At 34.4% G+C, this 19695-nt stretch overlaps 1 protein-coding gene across 1 annotated transcript; it reads right to left on the bottom strand.

The window, feature by feature from the left end:
• Positions 1 to 200: 200 nt before the first annotated feature.
• On the bottom strand, positions 201 to 15109 carry LOC118753493 (protein sidekick-like). Its single transcript, XM_036488373.1, has 3 exons — positions 14987 to 15109; positions 4439 to 4594; positions 201 to 811 (listed from the first exon to the last, which is right to left on the bottom strand). The coding sequence occupies exons 1-3, from the start codon at positions 15090 to 15092 to the stop codon at positions 333 to 335; spliced, it is 741 nt and encodes a 246-aa protein (XP_036344266.1). The 5' UTR covers positions 15093 to 15109; the 3' UTR covers positions 201 to 332.
• Positions 15110 to 19695: the final 4586 nt, after the last annotated feature.

Here is a 19695-nt window from a genome sequence, read left to right on the forward strand (position 1 = left end):
GCAAGTTTTGGAGTTTTTGGGAGACTTATAAAAAAAAATTGTTATTATTAAAATATGGTTAAATAAACAATTTAGTATTCTTATTGGAAGTCTCCTAAAGAGAAACAGAGTTTTCTGATCGAAAAATATTGATTTTCAAGAATCTATACCATTTGCACAAAAAATGGGGTTTCTCCCATATAAAATATGCCCATGGAAAACTTTGAGCGCTTTGAGCGACCTCTAAATATTTTTTGATTTCAAAATAAAAAATAAGGGTATACTTTTTTCGGTACAGAACAATCCCAGGGGATGGGAGCTTAAAATTCTGACCTTATTTTTTTTGCACCACCCTAATGTACATACACCCACTGTCTGGTATGCAGTATGTTCATGCACTTACCTAGTTCGGAGACTTCACGCCGCTGCACAATAAACTTAAGTATTGGACTATTGCCATCGAAGCCGGGCGTCCATGAAGCGTTGATGGTTCTTTGGTTGGGTGCATCTAAGCGCACAACTTTCACATTGCTCGGCGGGAATGGCAGCTCGATGACACTTAAACGCGCCGAACGCGTCTCATTGCCGCCTGGCGATGTCACCACACACTGGTAGGTGCCCACATCAGAGGCGCGCACCGCCTGAATCTCGAGTGTGCCATCCGATTGTACGCCGATACGTTGCGAGTTACTGATTGCTGTCGGATGACCTTCGCGATACCAGTCGACATTGTACGGCACGGTTGGATCACTGGAAACTTTGCATTGCAGCGTCGCATTGAGGCCCAATAGGACGGTGGTGTCAACCGGTGGCTGGATGATTTGTGTGCGAACTGTGAGAGAGTAAATAAAATTGCGGTTGGCAACAAACAACCGTTGTGGAAGTTCAAATAAGAAAAAGAGCAAATGAGAAAAACAAGAAAAACAGAAAGATATTTATGTGTACGAATGTATGTGTGTATGTAACTAGAATGGTAAAAAGTATTAGAAAAGTTTTTGCAACGGTTTGGACTCTTTCGAATTTAAATGGAAATGCGAAATGCGTTGCTGATGGGAGGAAATTGAATTGCAAGCCTTGGCATTTTCCTGTTTCCTGTGCGTCCAACTACACATTCGCATACACGCTACTATGCATAAACGGCTTTGCGATGCTTTTTTGTTTTGCCAGATTTTTACACTCTTTTTGCTATCTAAGTTTTTATGCCGATGCAGCTAGGTTTGTTTTCTGTTTGTGTCGTTTGGTCGTAGCTGCGTATAAGTAAAATGCACAGTAGTGTAAATAGTAGGCTGTGTTCATTCCGGCATGCAGCTAACATACATCCATACATATATATATGTATGCTTCCATGTATGCAGTATTTACGTACTGTCGTTGCAAGTAGCTCCACTTTAGTGTGGGCGCTTGTGTAGCTTAGCCGAAGGCAAGCCCTCTGACTTCTCTGCAGATGCGAGCAGATTGCATTGGCGATGAGCGGAAGTAAAATGTTTGTTTCTACTTGCGCTTTTGCAATGCCAATGTAAGCTGTTTACATGTGAAAGTATTTGCCACTGGCTTGAAGTTATGAAAGTTTAATAGAGTTTGTGCAAATTTGATTTGCCGCCAGCCTGACAGGTGGCTTAAAAGACGATTTATGCCATTTCGAATTTGGCTGATGGCAACAGAAAGACAAGATTATAAGACATATGCACATGTTTTAATAAAAAATTGATTGCGTTTAAATTAAAAATCGACCTTGGGTAAAACTAAAATTAGTTCGGTGTTATTAGTTTTCGTAATCAATGTCTGATGTGGACCGACAGAACAGTTCAGTAAACAAATTTAAATTGATTTGAAAACAGATATTTCAAAGCACACTATGGGATTTGGCAAAATAAAATTTTCAACGCCTAAGGATATTTGCTGATAGTGGTTGATTCTTTCGCCATGGTGAGAAGATGATGTGTTTTCGTACGAATGTCCTTGTCAAGTTTGGCTTGGATACCAAACGGTTTCTGCGTTGTGTAATCTCCATTTTTCGATCCTTCGCTTAAATCGCGACTTTTTTGCTCTTAGGCTCTTAGGTCGGCAACAACTAACTCAATATGATTTTGGGAATGTCGAAAATTCCTGAAATGTCTTAAGACAATGTCAGCCTTTACCGAGTGCCTGAGCATAGTGGTATTTAAGGAAACAAGGAAGCGGGCGATTGCGCGAGAAAAGGGTTTGTTGCTTTCAAAAGGTGTGTAGAAGTCCAGAGTATGCCTTTTAGCCTTTGGACTAAACTGGACAAATGAAAAGTATAGCGATTGCTTCCAATAGCAATACTGCCGTCTTGGCCACATGACTGTCAGATTCGTAGTCACATATAACGATTAATGCAGGCGTTTTAAAGACAAAGAAGAGGTAGGTCCGATAAGTACTTAAGTAAGAATGGTTTGCACTGCGAAGAAAATGCGCATTTCTGGATAAGCATTTCTTCGAGCAACTGTATAGCGTAGGATTAGGAGGGGGTTTTTCTGCATTCTTGCAATCTTGGGAAGATACAAAGTTAAAGAGATGTGCTTTGGCAGAAAGTGAAAATTCTAGATCGCGAAGATCACGAATACTGGGCAAACCGATAAATCGCAGAGCAGTTGCAGGTACTTATGAGCCTGGTTCCAAACTTACAACTCAAACGGATAGAGAGCCCGCAGTGTTCCACGATAAAGTATTAGCATTCTTAACCTGAGCCAAATTAAACCGTAAAAAAGGGTTTAAAGGGCACTTTTATAGTTATCTCTTTATATAGCTAAGAGTACATTCAGATTCTTTCTAACAGAATGACATCAAAAGGAACATTGTTCATTTACATAAACTGGTTCGATTTTCGGTGCGGTTCAAATATTCGTTGAATATTTCGGGGCGGTTAATGACTCAGTTAGTTAGTGGAAAAAACGTCCGTTATAAGTACTGGTGATCGCATCAGTAGCTAAATACAGCCCAGGCTCATCGGCTACCCTTTCAATAGAAAGCATATTATTCGGTTAAAAAGAAATTACACAATAAACTATAAGTTTATATCCACCGAATAGATGTTATCGGAGTCCGATCCTGCCTTGTGAGCGATAAGTCTTCGGAATATGGTCTTGTGAGTGTCCGACACTTTCTTCTAAAAAATTCGCCTAACAACGCTCTTTACGGATTAATTAAGGTGCCTTGGACGTATTGGGTAGGGCACTCTCATTAGAATCTGCAGGTCGTAGTGTATGTTGTTAAGCAATATCTTGGATTAATTAACCAACTAGCTCGAATGATTGATACCGCAGAGGTGGTCGGTTTTATTTTTTGCTTAAAAATTACTTGTATTATATAGTGTATCCAGTGGCGGATCTAGGATTTTATTATGAGGGGTTTTGGATTCTTAATTTTATCACCTATTTGATTTCACGAGAGTTATCAAGAACTATCAAGAAGTATCTTGCGGAAGTGGGTATAGATTCTCGTACCTTTATCTCCAAGGATATGATGGAGCTCCAGCGATTTTTGGTGAATTCTACGGAGCCCAACCGTACATACAATTGGATTTTCCTCTTGCCATTTAGGTGCAAAATTAAACTAGATGAGCTCAATGCCACGAAGCAGTATCAAAGTACATTGAACTTCAGCCAGAAATTTTCGCAACTTTTGAAGTGCTGGCTGCTATTTCTACGTTGTCAGGGCACTCCATCGTTTTGCCTTTGAGTAAGCAATTGCAATCAGAAACGCAAGAGAACCCGAAAAACCACCCCCCTAATCCGCCACTGAGTGCATGCTTGACATGGTCTCTGATAATGTACTTCAATAGTTTTGCGTGAAAACCAGCACTTAGGAAGTTTTCAAACAATTATTGTACAAAAAATGCAGGAAAACGCTGTGGACCATTTCCCTTTCACTGAATAAAAACATTGAGGAATAATTGTTATTTTTTAATCGATTATCCTTGATCGTAAACATAACCATAAAATATCGATCAAATGTGATCGAAGAACAAAAATTGAAAGTAATTAATGCCATTGCAAAAATTACATATGTATAACTGTTAGGGTCACTTTTTAACTTAAAATTAATGCCGGGTTTCCAACCGGCCTTAAATGACAAAAATTTGTATGGCAAACTTCGACAATAAAAAAACCTGTGTTGCTACTATTATAAAAATGCTCATTAAGCTCTTTTATGCATTTAAATTTTTAAATGGCACACATTTTTTGTAATTTCAAGGTCTAGTGGAAATACGGCATAAGAGAGCGCAACAAGCAGCCATGGAGACTGTTAGGCATGCAACAGGAACAGGAGACAACAACAGGACAACAGGAACATAAATGCAGGCTATTGGTTTATACCGCCAAACTAATATAACACAAAATACAAATACAAAATCCATTACAGTACAAATGTACAAGCCAACAAGCAAGTGAATTGCATGGCGGTTAGCGCGCTGAATTGCCATTTTCACCATACTTACCCAAAACGCTTAGATATGCCTCGCCATTAACCGTGCCCGCCTCATTTGAACGCACGCATGTATACAGGCCAGCATCCGTTTCACGTACATTCGACATTAATAAGTCTCCAGATTCCAGAATTTGCATACGACTGGATATTTCAACAAGTTGTGTTTCTGTGATTGATGAACATCATACATACATACAAATGTAGCAATGTGAGTCATATGCAGAATTGCGGTAAAATAATGATGCGCACGATGAATGTTTGTTTGGTGGTGGCACACACAAAACAAATTATGCATTTCCGTCAGAGGGAATATGCAGTTGATACATAGGCATTGTTGTTGTTGTTAGCATTCATCAAAATGGCGCAGGCATTTCCGCCAGCCAAGCAGATGCATGCGCGTAGCCAGAAAAAAAAACCAATTAAACGGTATTCAATGGAGGCGGGCGAAGAGCAGCCGTCATTATAATCAAAATTTCACGGAAACATTAAATATTCAAAGTACGGATGAAATTGTTGGACAGCCGACGATGTATATACGCAGAGATGGGTGTCAGGATATGACGTTGGTTTTTGTTTTGTGCGTGAGCGTATCATTCATTATAAATGTTGTTATTGTAGTTGTTAGCATTTTGGCAAAACATGATAAGCATAAAAGCGCGCAAGCAACGCAGATAGCCAGGCAGGCCAGACGGACCGCCAGCAGGTAGCATAGCAATAAATGGTAGTTTGTTGTGCAGCCGCCAATTGTTGGTGTTTTTGCGGTTTTGATTGGGGTTTTTGTTTTGTTTTGGTGTACGTGAAATTAATGCGGCGGTTTTGCGGTGAAAAGGATTTTAGTAGCACATTTAGCATTTTCAAATACACATTGCCACATTTACGGTTCGGTTTTGGTTCGGTTCGGTTTTGGTTGTGGTGGTAGTAGTAGTAGCAAATGTTGTTGTTGTTAGCGGCAATATTGGTGTTGTTGATTGCGTTGGTTTTAAATGGTCATTTGGTTGTTGGTTGGTTGGTTGGTTGGTTGGTTGATGGTTAGTCGCATGAGGCACCACACGAAATTAGAAATGGAAAACAAAAACAAACATTTCATTAGTATTAGTAGACATAAAATTGTGAAGCGTGCAAATTTTAATAACTTTTTATTGGCTAATTTTGTTATTAAGTATTTAAAATAAATTTTGGCGGTAGGCGTTTATAATTGCGGCTAAATTTTCATAATTGTTTCGCAAATGCCAAAAGATAAAATTAATGATTTTACGCGCTATAATTTATATAACGTTGAAAATGCAATCGTAAATGTGTCAGTAGTGCATGTGGATATATGTACATCAACATGTTTTTTTAAAGCTTAAATAACTTTAGGAATTTTTGTGGATTAGCAGTCTTACGAGTTAATTTTAAATTATGTACTCAAAGTATATATATAGCAGGGCTGGAAGTTTTTTTTTACTATGCGGATAAACCGAATATTCGAATATCTGAATATGTAAAATAATTCGAATATCCGAAAAGAGTGTGGAATTACGGATATCCGAATTGTGTATAGATATTCGGATATTCGGATATTCGAATCTAAAAATTAACAATAAAATAACAATTGTTTGTGCGTTATGGAAGTTTCTGTTATTTATTTTGCAACTTGATAGATTATTTTGAGAACAGTTTTACGAATCCGCTCAAATATTATTAAGAACTAACAAGTACCCGCCGTGCTTCACTGCGCCTTAAAAATATTGTTGTGTTGTTACTCCCTCCCAAGACTCTTATGGCTTCATTAATAAAAAATAATATAACTAAGTAGCTTTGAAGACCTTTTTGAAGAGCGATTTTCCAAAAAATTTTCGATTTATAAAGCATTATTTATTTTTTATAAATTTGGGTGTTAGCTTATGTATGTATTTTCGGAGTTATTTAGAAAGATGTGATGTGTCGGTTTTCTCCTGGAAATTTAATTTACGTATAATCTTATAACTGAAGTCTTCAATTTTCGACGGTAAACTTTCCTAAACATCTTTATTTTAATACCCGTATTGTAATATCTCATGTATTTTATCAATTGAAATGAATAAAATTTTTCAAACAGATGGCAACCCCCTCAAAAGAATTTTCGGCAGTAAAATTTATTAGCCTCTTTAGTTTGCTACCCATATTGCAATATTTAATATATCTTAACAATTAAATTAAACTAAAATTTTCAAACAGGTGGCAACCTTGCACAAAAATATTTGCAGCTGTAAATCTTTCTAAACTTCTTTCTTTTTGACTATTGCAATATTTGTTTTATCTTATCAATTTACTTAAACTGCAATCTTCAAATAGGTGGCAACTCTCTAATTTCTTAACTTTCTATATTTTAAGTTCAGTTAGACCACTAGCATCAGTGAAAAGTGCATTCTATTTCATGCATTAGCTGTCGAGTGAACGCCAAAAATCTCAAAAAGAATAGCAAGTGCGCCTAACATTATGCAACATTTAATTACACGTCCCTCATGTTTCCAGATTTAGCAAAATTTGTTTCTGTCAAATCATGTTTCTGGGTTAGCTAAGATTTTCGAGATATTTAAAATGCAAATAAGTATATTGGCTATCAGACCACAAAAAGGCATTGCTTTACAGAATTTTTTGAAATTGAATCGATTGAAAATAAGAAACAAATGAATGAAATCGATCAAATAACTCCAAATTCAGAACCCAGAAAAACGTCAGCACCACTTGTTTCAGCGTACTTGACTAAGTTTTTACCTCCGCCTGCTCTGTTGATGAATTTTGGAAACTAGCACAGTAGTACGTATGGTTAAACATCATAAACGGGCTATGAAATTAATACAAAAATTAAGAATGAATCTCAGAAGAGGTATGGTTAAAAAACACAAACCTTGGAGGATTTACAAAGTTTCGACAGTTTTCCGCAATATTTTTGAGACTTTCCGAGCTTTTGTTGTGATTATTTTGGGACTTTTTCGTTTTTTTTTTTTAATTTTAAAAGTTCCTTGGGGGTTCTTCCGGACGGTTAAGAATTTATCGGGAACTTTTAGGATTATTTTCCGCAATTTCTGGATTTTTTTTGGAAATTTTTTGTAACACTTCGAGACTTTTTCGGGACCTTTAGAGCATGTGTTGGGATTATTTGGAACTTTTTTAAGAATTTAAAAGTTTTTTGGATCTTTTTCGGGAGAGTTAAGAATTTTTTCGGGACTTTTCCAGTTTTATTAAAATTTTTCTGTATTTTTCGAAATTTCGTAGGGTCCTTCGATTTTCGGCCCTTATTGCTTAAAATTATAAATGTCAAAAAAGCAACTAAAATTTTTCTGGCTGCTTTTGATAAAATGAATGTCTGGCTTTTCAAGATTTTCATCCTCCTGTTTTATGTGTTCGGGTTTGTGTTTTATGTTTTTCTCGGACTTGTGTCACTTTTTTACAGTATACGCAGCATTTATAAGTGAACTAAGTACATACTTATAAGACGCAATCGTTTTCATTTTGCCTGCAGACCGGCGCGCCGCAATAATGGCTTGATATTCAGGACAACAACATTTTCCCTCTAAGGCAATTCCTATGTCAAATAAGCAAATATTAATTCATAAACCTATAACAATTACAATCTTTCCATTTATATTTTAGTTTCTTTGTATCACACGTTATCGTTCATAATACCGAATTTGAATAATACTTGTTGGTAGCCCATGTCGTATGAGCAATATTGTAAGCTTGAATGCTGTGAATTTTAATTGTCTTTGTTGACTGGCAGAGCTGGGTAAATGCAATTACATTACAACTACAATTACATTCCTCAGTAATTGTAATTAGGATTAAATTCCTTCAGTTCACAGCAAAGGAATCGATTACTTTTTCAATTCCTTGAAGTAATTTCAAATGGAATGGTTTTTTTCTTTAATTCCATTACAAGGAATTTCATATTGTAATTGAAATAAATTACGTGCTAGTAATGTAATTTTTTTTTCAATTCCTTTGAAAGGAATTGAAAATGTAATTGATTTTTTCGAATTCCATTCCTCAAAGTAATTTAAAAAGTAATCGAAAAATTTATAAAAAAAAATTTTACTGTTGAATTGCAATAGCTGTGTTAAATTTCTTGGTTGCTAACTGCCTTGAATAAATAAGTTATACCTCAGTAGTATTACTAATTGGACTTTAAGAAAACTGAATAACTTAAACTGTAGCTGTTCAGTTTATAGGGTAACGGTTAAATTTTCCAGATCCTACCGCGAACGCGCTTCGCGGCAGATGAGACCCATATTTGTCGAAGCAGGCGTAATCCGCCCGGACTGTTGCTGCCTTGGGCACTGCTGTTCTCTTGAACTAATCCCTGCGTATCTATAAAAATGCTCTGACTCAATTGTGTATATTATGGTACCCTTAATTCTACACAAAATGGCGTGCCTTCTGGGGCCTTTGAAGTACTCTTACTGGTATCCTGCGTTACAAATGAGGATAGAGTCCGCTTGAATTACGAGACCTGTCGGACTAGAGATCCTACCTCCTAAGAGTTTTATAAACAAATTGCATTGATATGGCTAAATTTTGATGATAACACTGTAACGACGCTAAAATTACACAAAAAACGCCGAGACACGTAAAATTATTTTTAAGTAGTATGTTACGGATCTGTATACCGTTTTTTTTAGATAAGTTCATTTAGTCAAGTTATTTTCATTTTAAGTTTGCATTGCGAATGAAAAAAATTCAAACTTTAACATTAAAAAAAAAATTAAAATATCATGATTTAAAATATTTTTCCCAAGTGACCAACAAAAATTTTAAATATATTGTACATTTACACTGAAAGGTTGTAAGTGCCTTGTACAAACGTCCGCAAAGGTTGCAGCTGCACAGGCAATTAGGGTGGTTGATGCCGTGGTTTTTGAAGAGCTTGAGCGCTGTTGTTGCAGTAAAGGGTAGGGTTTAATCTACTGAAGGCAGAAAAACCGGGAAGGTTTATTAAAACGGGTCATTTGTATTTTATATTGTAATTGTATCGGAAATTTTTCAAAATTTCTTTATATAATTCTCTTCTCATGGAGAAAATTAAATATTTCTTAATGCAAATCTTAACTAAAGATACTTAAAAAGATTTAAAATATTCTTTATTTATCAATTTAACTGAGTTAAAATATTCAAATAGGTGAGGGTTGCCATATTTATTTTTATTTTATTTTTTTTATTTTATTATTTTTGAAAGTCTTCTTTTTTAAACCTCTTTAATTTGATACCTAGATCAATTAAGTTGAGTTAAATTTTCACACAGGTGGCAACCCTAGTCCAACATATTTTCGACAGTAAGCCTTCTCAAAACTCTTTAGTTTGATTCCCAAAATGCAGTATTTCATTTATTTTATGAAAATAACCGAGTTTAAATTTTCAAAGAGGTGGAAATTTTACTCAAAACTATTTCCAGAAGTTATCTTTCTTAAACCTTTTTAATTTAATATCTATATTATAATATATCATTTATAATAATAATAATAATAGATTGGCGCTTACACATATGTTAGTGTTTGGTCGAGCTTCTCCTCCGACTTGTGGCGTGCGGCTTGATGTTGTCACACAAAGCGGAGGGACCTACAGTTTTACGCCGACTCCGAATGGCGATTGTATTCTTATGAGAAGCTGTTTTTCAGCTTATGAGAAGCGAGTTTTGACGACCGTGACATACGAACACAACACTTTTATATATATAGATACACATAGAAGATGTCCAATGTGTGCTTTTAATGTGCGATTTTAATCTTTGACCACAACAAAAATTCCACATCGTACATTCGTGAATGAACTTTCAGTTTCTCGATTACTTTTTCAATTCCTTTGAGTAATTGAAAAAACTAAAGTACTCTTGCAATTCCAGGTAATGGAATTGAAAAAAAAACAATTACATTTTCAATTCCTTTCAAAGGAATTGGAAAAGAAATTACATTACTAGCACGTAATTTATTCCAATTACAATATGAAATTCCTTGTAATGGAATAAAAAAAAAAACAATTACATTTGAAATTACTTCAAGGAATTGAGAAAGTTATCGATTCCTTTGCTGTGGACTGAAGGAGTTGATTCCTAATTATAATTTCTTGTAATTTGTAATTGGGAGTAATTTAATTCCTAAAGGAATCATTACGAGCCAGCTCTGTTGACTGGGCGTATGAGTAATGCACTGTAGATCATCACTCGAGCTGCTCCTAAAAAGAGTAGATCCAGACTAGTCTCCATGGGCCACCAAATAAATCAAAACTTCCGGCGAGTCTCTTGTGAGTACAATTGACGAATACCTAAGTGATAAATATGTATGTCGGCATTTAAGCAATTAATTTATGTATGCTACGCAGGAAAGGTAGACAGAGTACATTTTTTTATACACAAGTACCTTGGTTATGTAAGGAATGAGGCTATAAACATTTTTTTTTCAATTTTGTCCTTTAATTAAGGGGCTTCCCAGCTAGCCAAATGGGAAGCGCCCCAAATATGGAGTGAAAAAGGATTCATATAGTAACACCTCGAATGAGCGTTTCCGGAGCGCTCCAAATATGGAATAAAAAAAGAGTCAAAGTATTTTTTTGTTATCTTGTTTTTATTTTCTTTGTATCTGGTCTGAAGGTTGAAAATGAAATTTTTAGTCAAGAAGGGGGTCGGAAAAAAGGCTTTTGACGTTATGGCAGTTTCGAATGCACTTGGAGGTAAGCAAAAACGCATAAAAAATCACCTTTTGCAACTTTAGATCTTTTCAGACGAATTTAATAAAAAATTATCTGGTTCTGGCAAAGAATTCAATATAGCGAGTGGTTCCACACTTCACAGGAACGTCTTAAAAATATTTTTTTACTTATTTCATGATTTTTCCTTTTATACCTTCGGATAATTTGAGGAGTCCTTTTCACAAAATCATAGGCGAATAGCGGAGTCCGTAAGGGAGTCTGGGAGGATTATCTGAGGGAAATGTCTAGAACTCCTAAATCACTCATTTAAGAAGTAATAAAGGCACACTATTTTCATATATATGGAGAAGGAACTCCTATGCTCCTTTTCGGAGCCTTCCTAGGAGCGTAAGCGCACCGTACAGGGAGTCCTAATTGTGCACCCTGCGGACTCCGCTTCGGCGTTCTATGAGTCACCTTATTTGCTGAATTTAATTTATATCCTTTACTAATAGATAGCGTTTAATACATATACAACAACACATGTACATTAGGGTGCATCGCTTTCGGTACAAAAGAATATTAGTATTGGTTTTTCATCGGAATTATACCATTTATTATATTCAAAGACTTCTGTCTAAATATTTTCGAAAAGTATTAAGCTTAACGTTAACTGGAAATTAAATAATTTTTAAAAAATATTTTTTCAGAAACTTATGGTGCATTTACATGGTATGAAGCCATATGAACTGTTGATACGTTAAAATAGAGGGACTACATGTTCTTATGAGGAATTCAATGATATCGAGTGGGATGCATATAATAGATTTTTTCATATGAAAAATTATGGGGAGATACTGTAAACATACTGTTGTGATACTGTTAAGCATATGAAATTATAGCAAGTTGGATTTTCATATATCTTCCCATAAAAAGTTTAACAGATGCAGAGATACCAAGGAGTTTTTTTCCCATTTTGACGCCTTTTTTAATATAAAACCCACCGAAAAGGAGGAAAGTGGCAACTCCGCCATTCACATACATGTCAAATGTAGGAATTTTAAAAATTAAAAACAATAAACAAACAATTTCAAAACAATAAAAAATCTTTGTACTAGATCTTTTTCAATAGAAACAATTCACTTATGGTGGACAATGAAAATACAAAGCACTATGATAACAAGACATTACACAACATTTTAATGAGCTTTATATCATATATTATTATTATATTTAAGTAAAGACAAGCCTATATTTTCCAAGCTTGCAAAGAAATGAAAATGTGTATTTTTTGTTGTTTACAAAAATACTTGCCAAATATACATGTAAGTCAAAATTATAGAAGGTATGTATACTTCTCCCTTTAATTTTTTCATACAGTTGATGCTTCTTTCTGGCTTTTACAAAATGCAGGGATACCACACTTATTTCGGTACAATATGATCGTAATGTATTTTCAATTCGAAATTAAAGAAAAAACATCCCACGAAAATGTTTGCCACAAACAAACATTTTGTGGTCTTATGTTTCCTTCAAACCGCATTGCTATTTTTTTCTAACTCTTCCTTTTGTTTAGCGCTGTCGCTTAAGTTATATTATTTAATTTATGCATGTGAGTTATTTTCAATGAGCATATTTTCATTTGCTCCTGAATTTTGGGCACATTTTCTTATAGTACCTCTCATTATTTTTTATATTACATATCGATGGCTGAGTGGAAGATCGACCTATCAGCAATCAGCTGGAAAACGCCCTATCTCAGAAAAATTTTCAACAACGCCCTATCTCAGAAAACTTTTCAAGAATGCCCTACTTCAGAATTTGATTGAAACCACCCTATCTTAGCTGCCGATTCAAAAACGCCCTATCTCAGCTTATTTTCGATGTATTTTCGTTTGAGATAGGACGTTTTTGAACCAGATTATGAAATAGGGCGTTATTCAACCAAATTCTGAGATAGAGTATTTTACAATAAAATTCTGAAGTAGGGCGTTTTTGAAAAGTTTTCTGAGATAGCGCGTTTTCGAACTGGCTGCCGAGATAGGTCGATCTTCCACTCAGCCATCGATATATACACTCCGCTGTTCGCTGTCGCTCCTCTATTGGTAATAGTAAACCTCCAAGTGTATTCTGTCATGAAAACAGCTTCTCATAAAAATACAATTGCCGCTCGGAGTCTGCGTAAAACTGCCCTTCCTCTTTGTGTGACAAAATCAAGGTGCACGCCCCATATGGGAGGAGAAGCTAGGCCAAACACTAACATATTGTGTAAGCGCCAATCTGTATATCGTCGTTTAAAGTAAAAAATCGTGTATCGTGGTTCTGCAAAACCTCGTAACTGACATTTGTGCCAAAAAGAGATATTTGCGCACCGGAAGCTCCTATCATCAAGCCCTTAATCATTTATACTAAAATTTCGATACTTAGACATAAGAAGAGATAATTAAGTTTAAAAGAGGGAACCGTTTTGAATTATGACAAATTTTACTCTCTCCTATAAAATTTAGGCAACCTCACATACAAGGTTTTGCATTTTCTTGATGCGCGGTTTTGTACTTTAAATGACGATGTGTAAAAGTATTGCATACATATTTTGGTGCCTTTTCAATTATAAAATGCATTGAGAAACGAAAGAAAAACGGCATCCCTATGATTTCAACTTATGCCAAACGTTTTTAATATGAAAGACAAAAAACGTAAACAAGCAATTTCTGAACAAAAAACTGTTTATCCACAAAGATGTTTGAATGGAAGCATTACACATTTGAAAAAAATAGCAAACCGCAAGGCTTTATTGGCAGTAGGTCCTTTTTAAAGCACATTAAAAATAAAATAAGCTTCTAGTTTCGAAGTTAGCACAAAATGAAATTTTTTTGTTTGTTGTTTACAAAAAAAATACTTGCCAATTATATAAGTCAAAAATGTTAAATATATATGGCTTTCATTCAATTCTTTATAGAGTTGGTGCTTCTTTTATAGGAAAATTCATACGGCTTATGAACAGATTCATACCATGTAAATGCACCATTACTTTAGATGATAGAAGAGTCTAAGCTTAGAAGGTGTATATAAAAATGTTAAGAAATTTTCAAATCAGAACAGCTCACGTAAAACTTAACATTTTTATAACGCCTGTGAAAAAACCGCAACTCCTTTTTGGTGTACAGTTTTGATTTTTAAAAGTGATCAACAAAATCACTTGAAGAAGGGTCTGCATAAAAATATTTATTTAATAACAATAATCGTAATCCTAAGTAATCAAAATGTAATCGTAATCATAAAGTGCCCAGCTCTGGTTGAAATGTTATAGAAAATAATGTCAAACAGAAATGATTGCGGTTAGAGAAATTACTTTTTACACATAGTTTTCTGGAATAATTTCTTTATCTATAGTTTGGTTTCTGAAATTATGCACGCTTTTTACATGCGCTTTTGCCAAACCTTTAGCGCATGAAATTTTGTTTTATAAATACTTCATTCCACTCCAGCACAGTATAGTGATTGCATAAATACCTATACAGCCAAAAATAAAAAAGCTTTGCTCATTCATTCATGTAAAGATGAAAAAATTCTCGTCTAATGAATGTCTGAGTGTTGTACTTCTAATGCCAACCAAAAAAGTCCAAAAACTTTCGACACTTCACTTGAATAGACGAAATAACATAAAATGTTCAGATAAACAAACATGTGTTGTGCTAAAACAACATGCACCCACATATCTACGTACATAGATATGTATGTATGTATGTACAGTACTTTTTCCAGTTATTAACTTAAGTGCTACGTTATGCTTATGTATGTGTATGTATGCGCGCACAAGTGCAGTTTTCATCAACACTCATACATATTAATATACACATACATATATGAATGTATGTATGTATGCACATAGACTCGCATTCTCAGTTCAACTTACCGTTGTAAATCCATGTGATGTTCGGATTTGGCGCCCCAACTGCCCGGCACCAAATAGTCGCGTCCTTGCCATCCAATGCGGTCACATTTTGCGGTGGTTTCTCCATAACAGGCGCAGAGGCTACGAAAAAAATAAATAAATTTTATATAAAAAATTAAGTCAAAAGCCACGCTAATGAAAAAAAGTCATGAAAAAATATGCAGCTAGAACGACACAAAGTAACATGAGAGCACAAAGAGGGCGAAAAAACAATCGCGCAGTTTTTAGTAAAAAAAAAATACAAGCACGAAAAAATAGTGTATATGTAAGTACAGTTACAGTAGAAGAGTAGGAAAACGAGGCTTACACGTGCGCTAACGTTCGGCTGGTTTATGCTATCAAGTGGTTTATGTTGGTGCCACAGCTGGTCAGCTAGCCAGCAAGTCAGCCAACTAACAGACTAGTGTTGGGCCAATTATTCATTTACGAACTTTGACCGGCTTGATAGGCAAACAAAAAAGGGTGTAAGTGCAAATAAAACATGCTAGGTGCTCGTGTGCCTACTCGGTGCGTTGGAGAATTTTCTTCAACTACCGTCAGGCCATTCAAACAAAATGCGCGTTATTTGTTAGTGTAAATATGCAAAAGGTATATAGAGGTAGTAGGCAAATATGAGTAAAGGTACGAGCATGCCTTTATTTGAGGTTATGGTTATTATGTATGTATGTATGTGTGCCAATTCGAGTGCATATGAATATTTATATTTACAGTATTTCTCGGTTATAAGCAGACTATCAAATGTTACACCTGCACCACAAGCAGTTATTCTGTTGCTCTTACAGAAGAGGTTATCTTAATTGAGAATCGATATTTCCCCTTTCTGATACCAATTATATCTCAGACCATGATTAATCCCTGTGCTAATTTTAACTAAACTAGTAGCTTTATTTGTATAAATATAATTTATATGTAAATGCCAAAAAGTTGATTTACATAAATTTTGAAAATGTGGCAACTCTTTTTAAAATGCTTCTAAAATCATTTTGTGCAAAACTGTTAGATATCACTATGAAACAATTTAAACAACTAGTAAACGAAGTTTAATTTTGTGTTTAAAACACGTGGCAAGCCTATTCAAAAATATTTTCGATAAAAACGTTCTTTACCATTTATTTGTGACACCCGTATTGCAATGCTTCATTAAATCTCTCATTAAATTTAACTTAAGTTTTTAACCTGGTGGAAACTATTTTCATTAAACCCCTCATTTAATCAAATCATAATCATTTGATACCCATATTAACTGTAAATTAAATCGACTATGATTGATTTTTTAAAAGATGCCAACTCTGTTTATAAATATAAACAAAAAACTAATTAACACCTATAAACATATAAATAAATAAAACCTTTTAATTAACTTATTGACAAAATTGGTTTTAACCTATAGAACAGCTGGCAACTCACAAAAAAAATTATTTTAGAAATAAGGTTTACTTAAACCTCTTTCGTTTGACACCCATATCAATATATTTAATATAACTTTCCATAGAAATTCGTTTTAAATTACTACACAGATGGCAACTCTCTTTAAAATATTTTCCAAATAAAACCTTTCAAACCTATATATATATCGTTTGTTACTCACAGTAAAATATCTGATTCAACCTGTAAAATAATTCGATTATGATTTGCTCGACCCTATTCAAAAATAAAAATAAAGAAATAAAGCCTTGCGAAACCCTTTTAGATTAATACCTACACGTATTAGAAGGTTTCAATTAACTTACTGATTAAATTGATTTTATATTTTTGAGAAGTAGGCAACCCTCTTCAAAAATATTTTGTAAACAAAGCTTTCTTAGGCATCTATCATTTAATTTAACTAGTTAATTTAAATTACATATTTTGAATTTATTAGCAGGTGGCACACCTTAATAATTTGTTTCGAGAAAAGTTATATTTTTTAAGCTTCTTAATTAATTGATTTTAACATTTTGTAAAAGGTGGCAATCAGGATTTCATAAAACCACTCCCTGCTTATCAGTACCAAATCTCGTGCATTTCTGACGGTTCTCATAACCGAACAATACTGCATAAGCGTTGCTATTATATAATATTTAAAGTAATAAATGTTTGCATGGTAGCGTGATATGGTGATGAAGGTATTAAAAATGTTGGCGTGACTGTGGAAATTTTACGTGTGTTTATATATAAAAAAAAAAAGTAAATATAATATTTAAATAGATGTACATATAAAATTCATATAGCAAAGATTTCTACGTGCACACATAAAAAACATATTTATTAAAGTGCGGTATTAAGTATTTTTAATACAAAAAATAAATGTTGAAATACTCAAGCGAAGTGAGCAGTTGGCTGCTGTTGCCGATAGCACTATTTGCATATAAAATATATAACGCTTAATTGCAGGCAACATGCCAACGCTAATATATAGTAGAGCCGGTTTTTTTGTTTTAGTAAGTAACAAGGATTGTGTTTTTGAGCTTGCTTAAATAACACACAAGCAAAAAAGAGGTTCATTCGTTTACTAAAATATATAATTTTAAATGAAATAGCGGCTTGAAAAGAACAGTCAAGAGCCACAAATATTTTAGGATAACATAATGCTTTTAACGAAGATTGATGAGGTATAAAAAATGCCAGCTATTCAATAATAAAAATAATTATTCAACTTTAAGGGCAATTAAATTAAATGAATGTTAAGAGCGATGAGCCAGTTCAAGTGGTAAAAAACTCGTGACCAAGTCGTAGGCATTATAAAACGTTAGACTACTTAGATTAGGTTAAACATGCAGCTCTGATAAGAGTTCATTAGGGGCCGTATAGGCCCATTGCGATGTCCAAACGAGGGTTTTCCCATACTTTCCCAAAAATCATATTTCCTCGCGAGTTCAAGCGGACCGTCTAATGGAAGCATATTCAAACAGCCTAAACTGCTGAACTAACGTATGGGCCCCAGAAACAGTCATCATTCCAGCCCTACTGGGAATGAGAACCATAGTTCTGGACGGCATCAAACTTAAAAAAGAAACTAGGGAATAAGGCGAGCTGGAATGGTATTAGTATTAAGAAATCCTCCCAGTGTCATTCGCTAGTTTACCACACAGACAGCTCAAAAACACAAAAAGGCACTAAAACCAGCATCTTTGGACCCGGAGAAAAGATGTCAGTTGTTATGGGTAAACTCCCAAGCAACTTACCAGTGGAGGCCCTCGCTATAAGTTTGTGGGCAGCGCGCAGTCTACAGCGAAATCTTTGCAATGATAGATCAGCATTTTAAGTTGCGGAAAGGCTGCACGCAGGGCTCCTTTTTCCTAAGTCATTGTTTTTCGAGTGCGTAGAGGGATACATTTTTAAAACTTTCTATTATTATTTTTTTTTTAACCTTCAACATCTGTTGACACCAACTGTGCTACTATTATATAAAGGCTTCATTAATAACGGAGATTATGAATTATTTCTGTCTAGACTTAAAAAATTCATGTTTTTATTTTAATCAGAAGAATTTTTAAGGAGGCCTTAGCCATTACAAAAAAAGGTTAAAATTAATTAGCAGGCCGAATAAGTGGCATTGAAATAAGCTTAACAAATTAATAAGCACCTGGCATAAAATACAATGAAATCATACCTATACATGTACAAATGTATTACAAATTCTTTTCGACAGCATGGCTGCTAAGTGGAAAAATTACGATTTGGCTCTGAAAAGTCTTAAAGCAAAAACAAATTTAAAAATATTATGCTTTTGGTATACATACACCGTAGGGTGGCTCGATATACGATCCAAAAATCTCTATAAGGCATATTTGAAGCACAAAAAATGGTTGACGGTGACTTCGATGGCCGAAGGTATTAAGGTGTTATAATCAGTTGCGGGCTAAGAAGTACCTGCTCTGAGCCCCCTCTAGCCAAATGGTCAGATGTTGCATTGCCAAACACTCTCAACTGAGAACTGGAACTCAGAGTACACTACTGGAACGTAAACTCCTGGATCTCCATCTATTTACCACCATGAAGTCCATGGCTTTGAGGATAACATATTCCTTGGTTTAAAATAACAAGACAGATTCTGAGAATGTATGAGTTTTGGTTCTATCAGTAAAGATTCTAAAGTCATCACCAAGCCTCAGTAAACTCAATATTGTAGTATATCTTCAGCAAAGGCGTAATTCTATTTTCATCTCACTCAACTATGAGAATAAAAGTTTTGAGATGAAATTAAAAAAAAGTACGGTATTCCAAAAAAAAAAACAATTTTCTAAATATTTCAAATGTTATTCAAAATGTTTTTTATTCCGTTATTTAAAAGTACGTAATTTTAGCGTCCGAAACAGAAAATAAAAACCTGCTACTTTTGTGCACTTTCTGAAATATAAATAAATATTTAAAAATAACCTCATTGAATCTCTTTCGTCTGACATCCATATTGTGCTACATATTTTAATTACCTAATCAAAGTTGAATTTGACTTTATAAATAGGTGGCAACCATCCTATATGTACTTTAGAAATAAAGCCTTTGGAAAACCATTTTTATTGATACTTAAATTGTAATAACTAATTTAAATTATTTAAAAACTTGAATGTAATGTTTTAATTTAAAAAGTAAAATCTTATTGCACATCTACAGGCCAAGCACTTTAACTTGACATCTTCTTTTTAAAAATCTAACAAGCTCGGTGTACTCTAAAGGCTACAAGAATACAA

Source organism: Rhagoletis pomonella, unplaced genomic scaffold (assembly GCF_013731165.1).
Source record: "Rhagoletis pomonella isolate Grant_MI unplaced genomic scaffold, Rhpom_1.0 Rhpom_scaffold_02539, whole genome shotgun sequence".
In the NCBI taxonomy this organism is placed as follows: domain Eukaryota; kingdom Metazoa; phylum Arthropoda; class Insecta; order Diptera; family Tephritidae; genus Rhagoletis; species Rhagoletis pomonella.

Coding starts and splice junctions, on each gene's coding strand:
- LOC118753493 (XM_036488373.1), bottom strand. CDS start 15,092: ATGGAGAAACCACCGCAAAATGTGACCGCATTGGATGGCAAGGACGCG. Junction 4,595..14,986: donor CATCACATGGATTTACAACG/GTAAGTTGAACT, acceptor CATCAATCACAG/AAACACAACTTGTTGAAATA. Junction 812..4,438: donor GGCATATCTAAGCGTTTTGG/GTAAGTATGGTG, acceptor ACTCTCTCACAG/TTCGCACACAAATCATCCAG.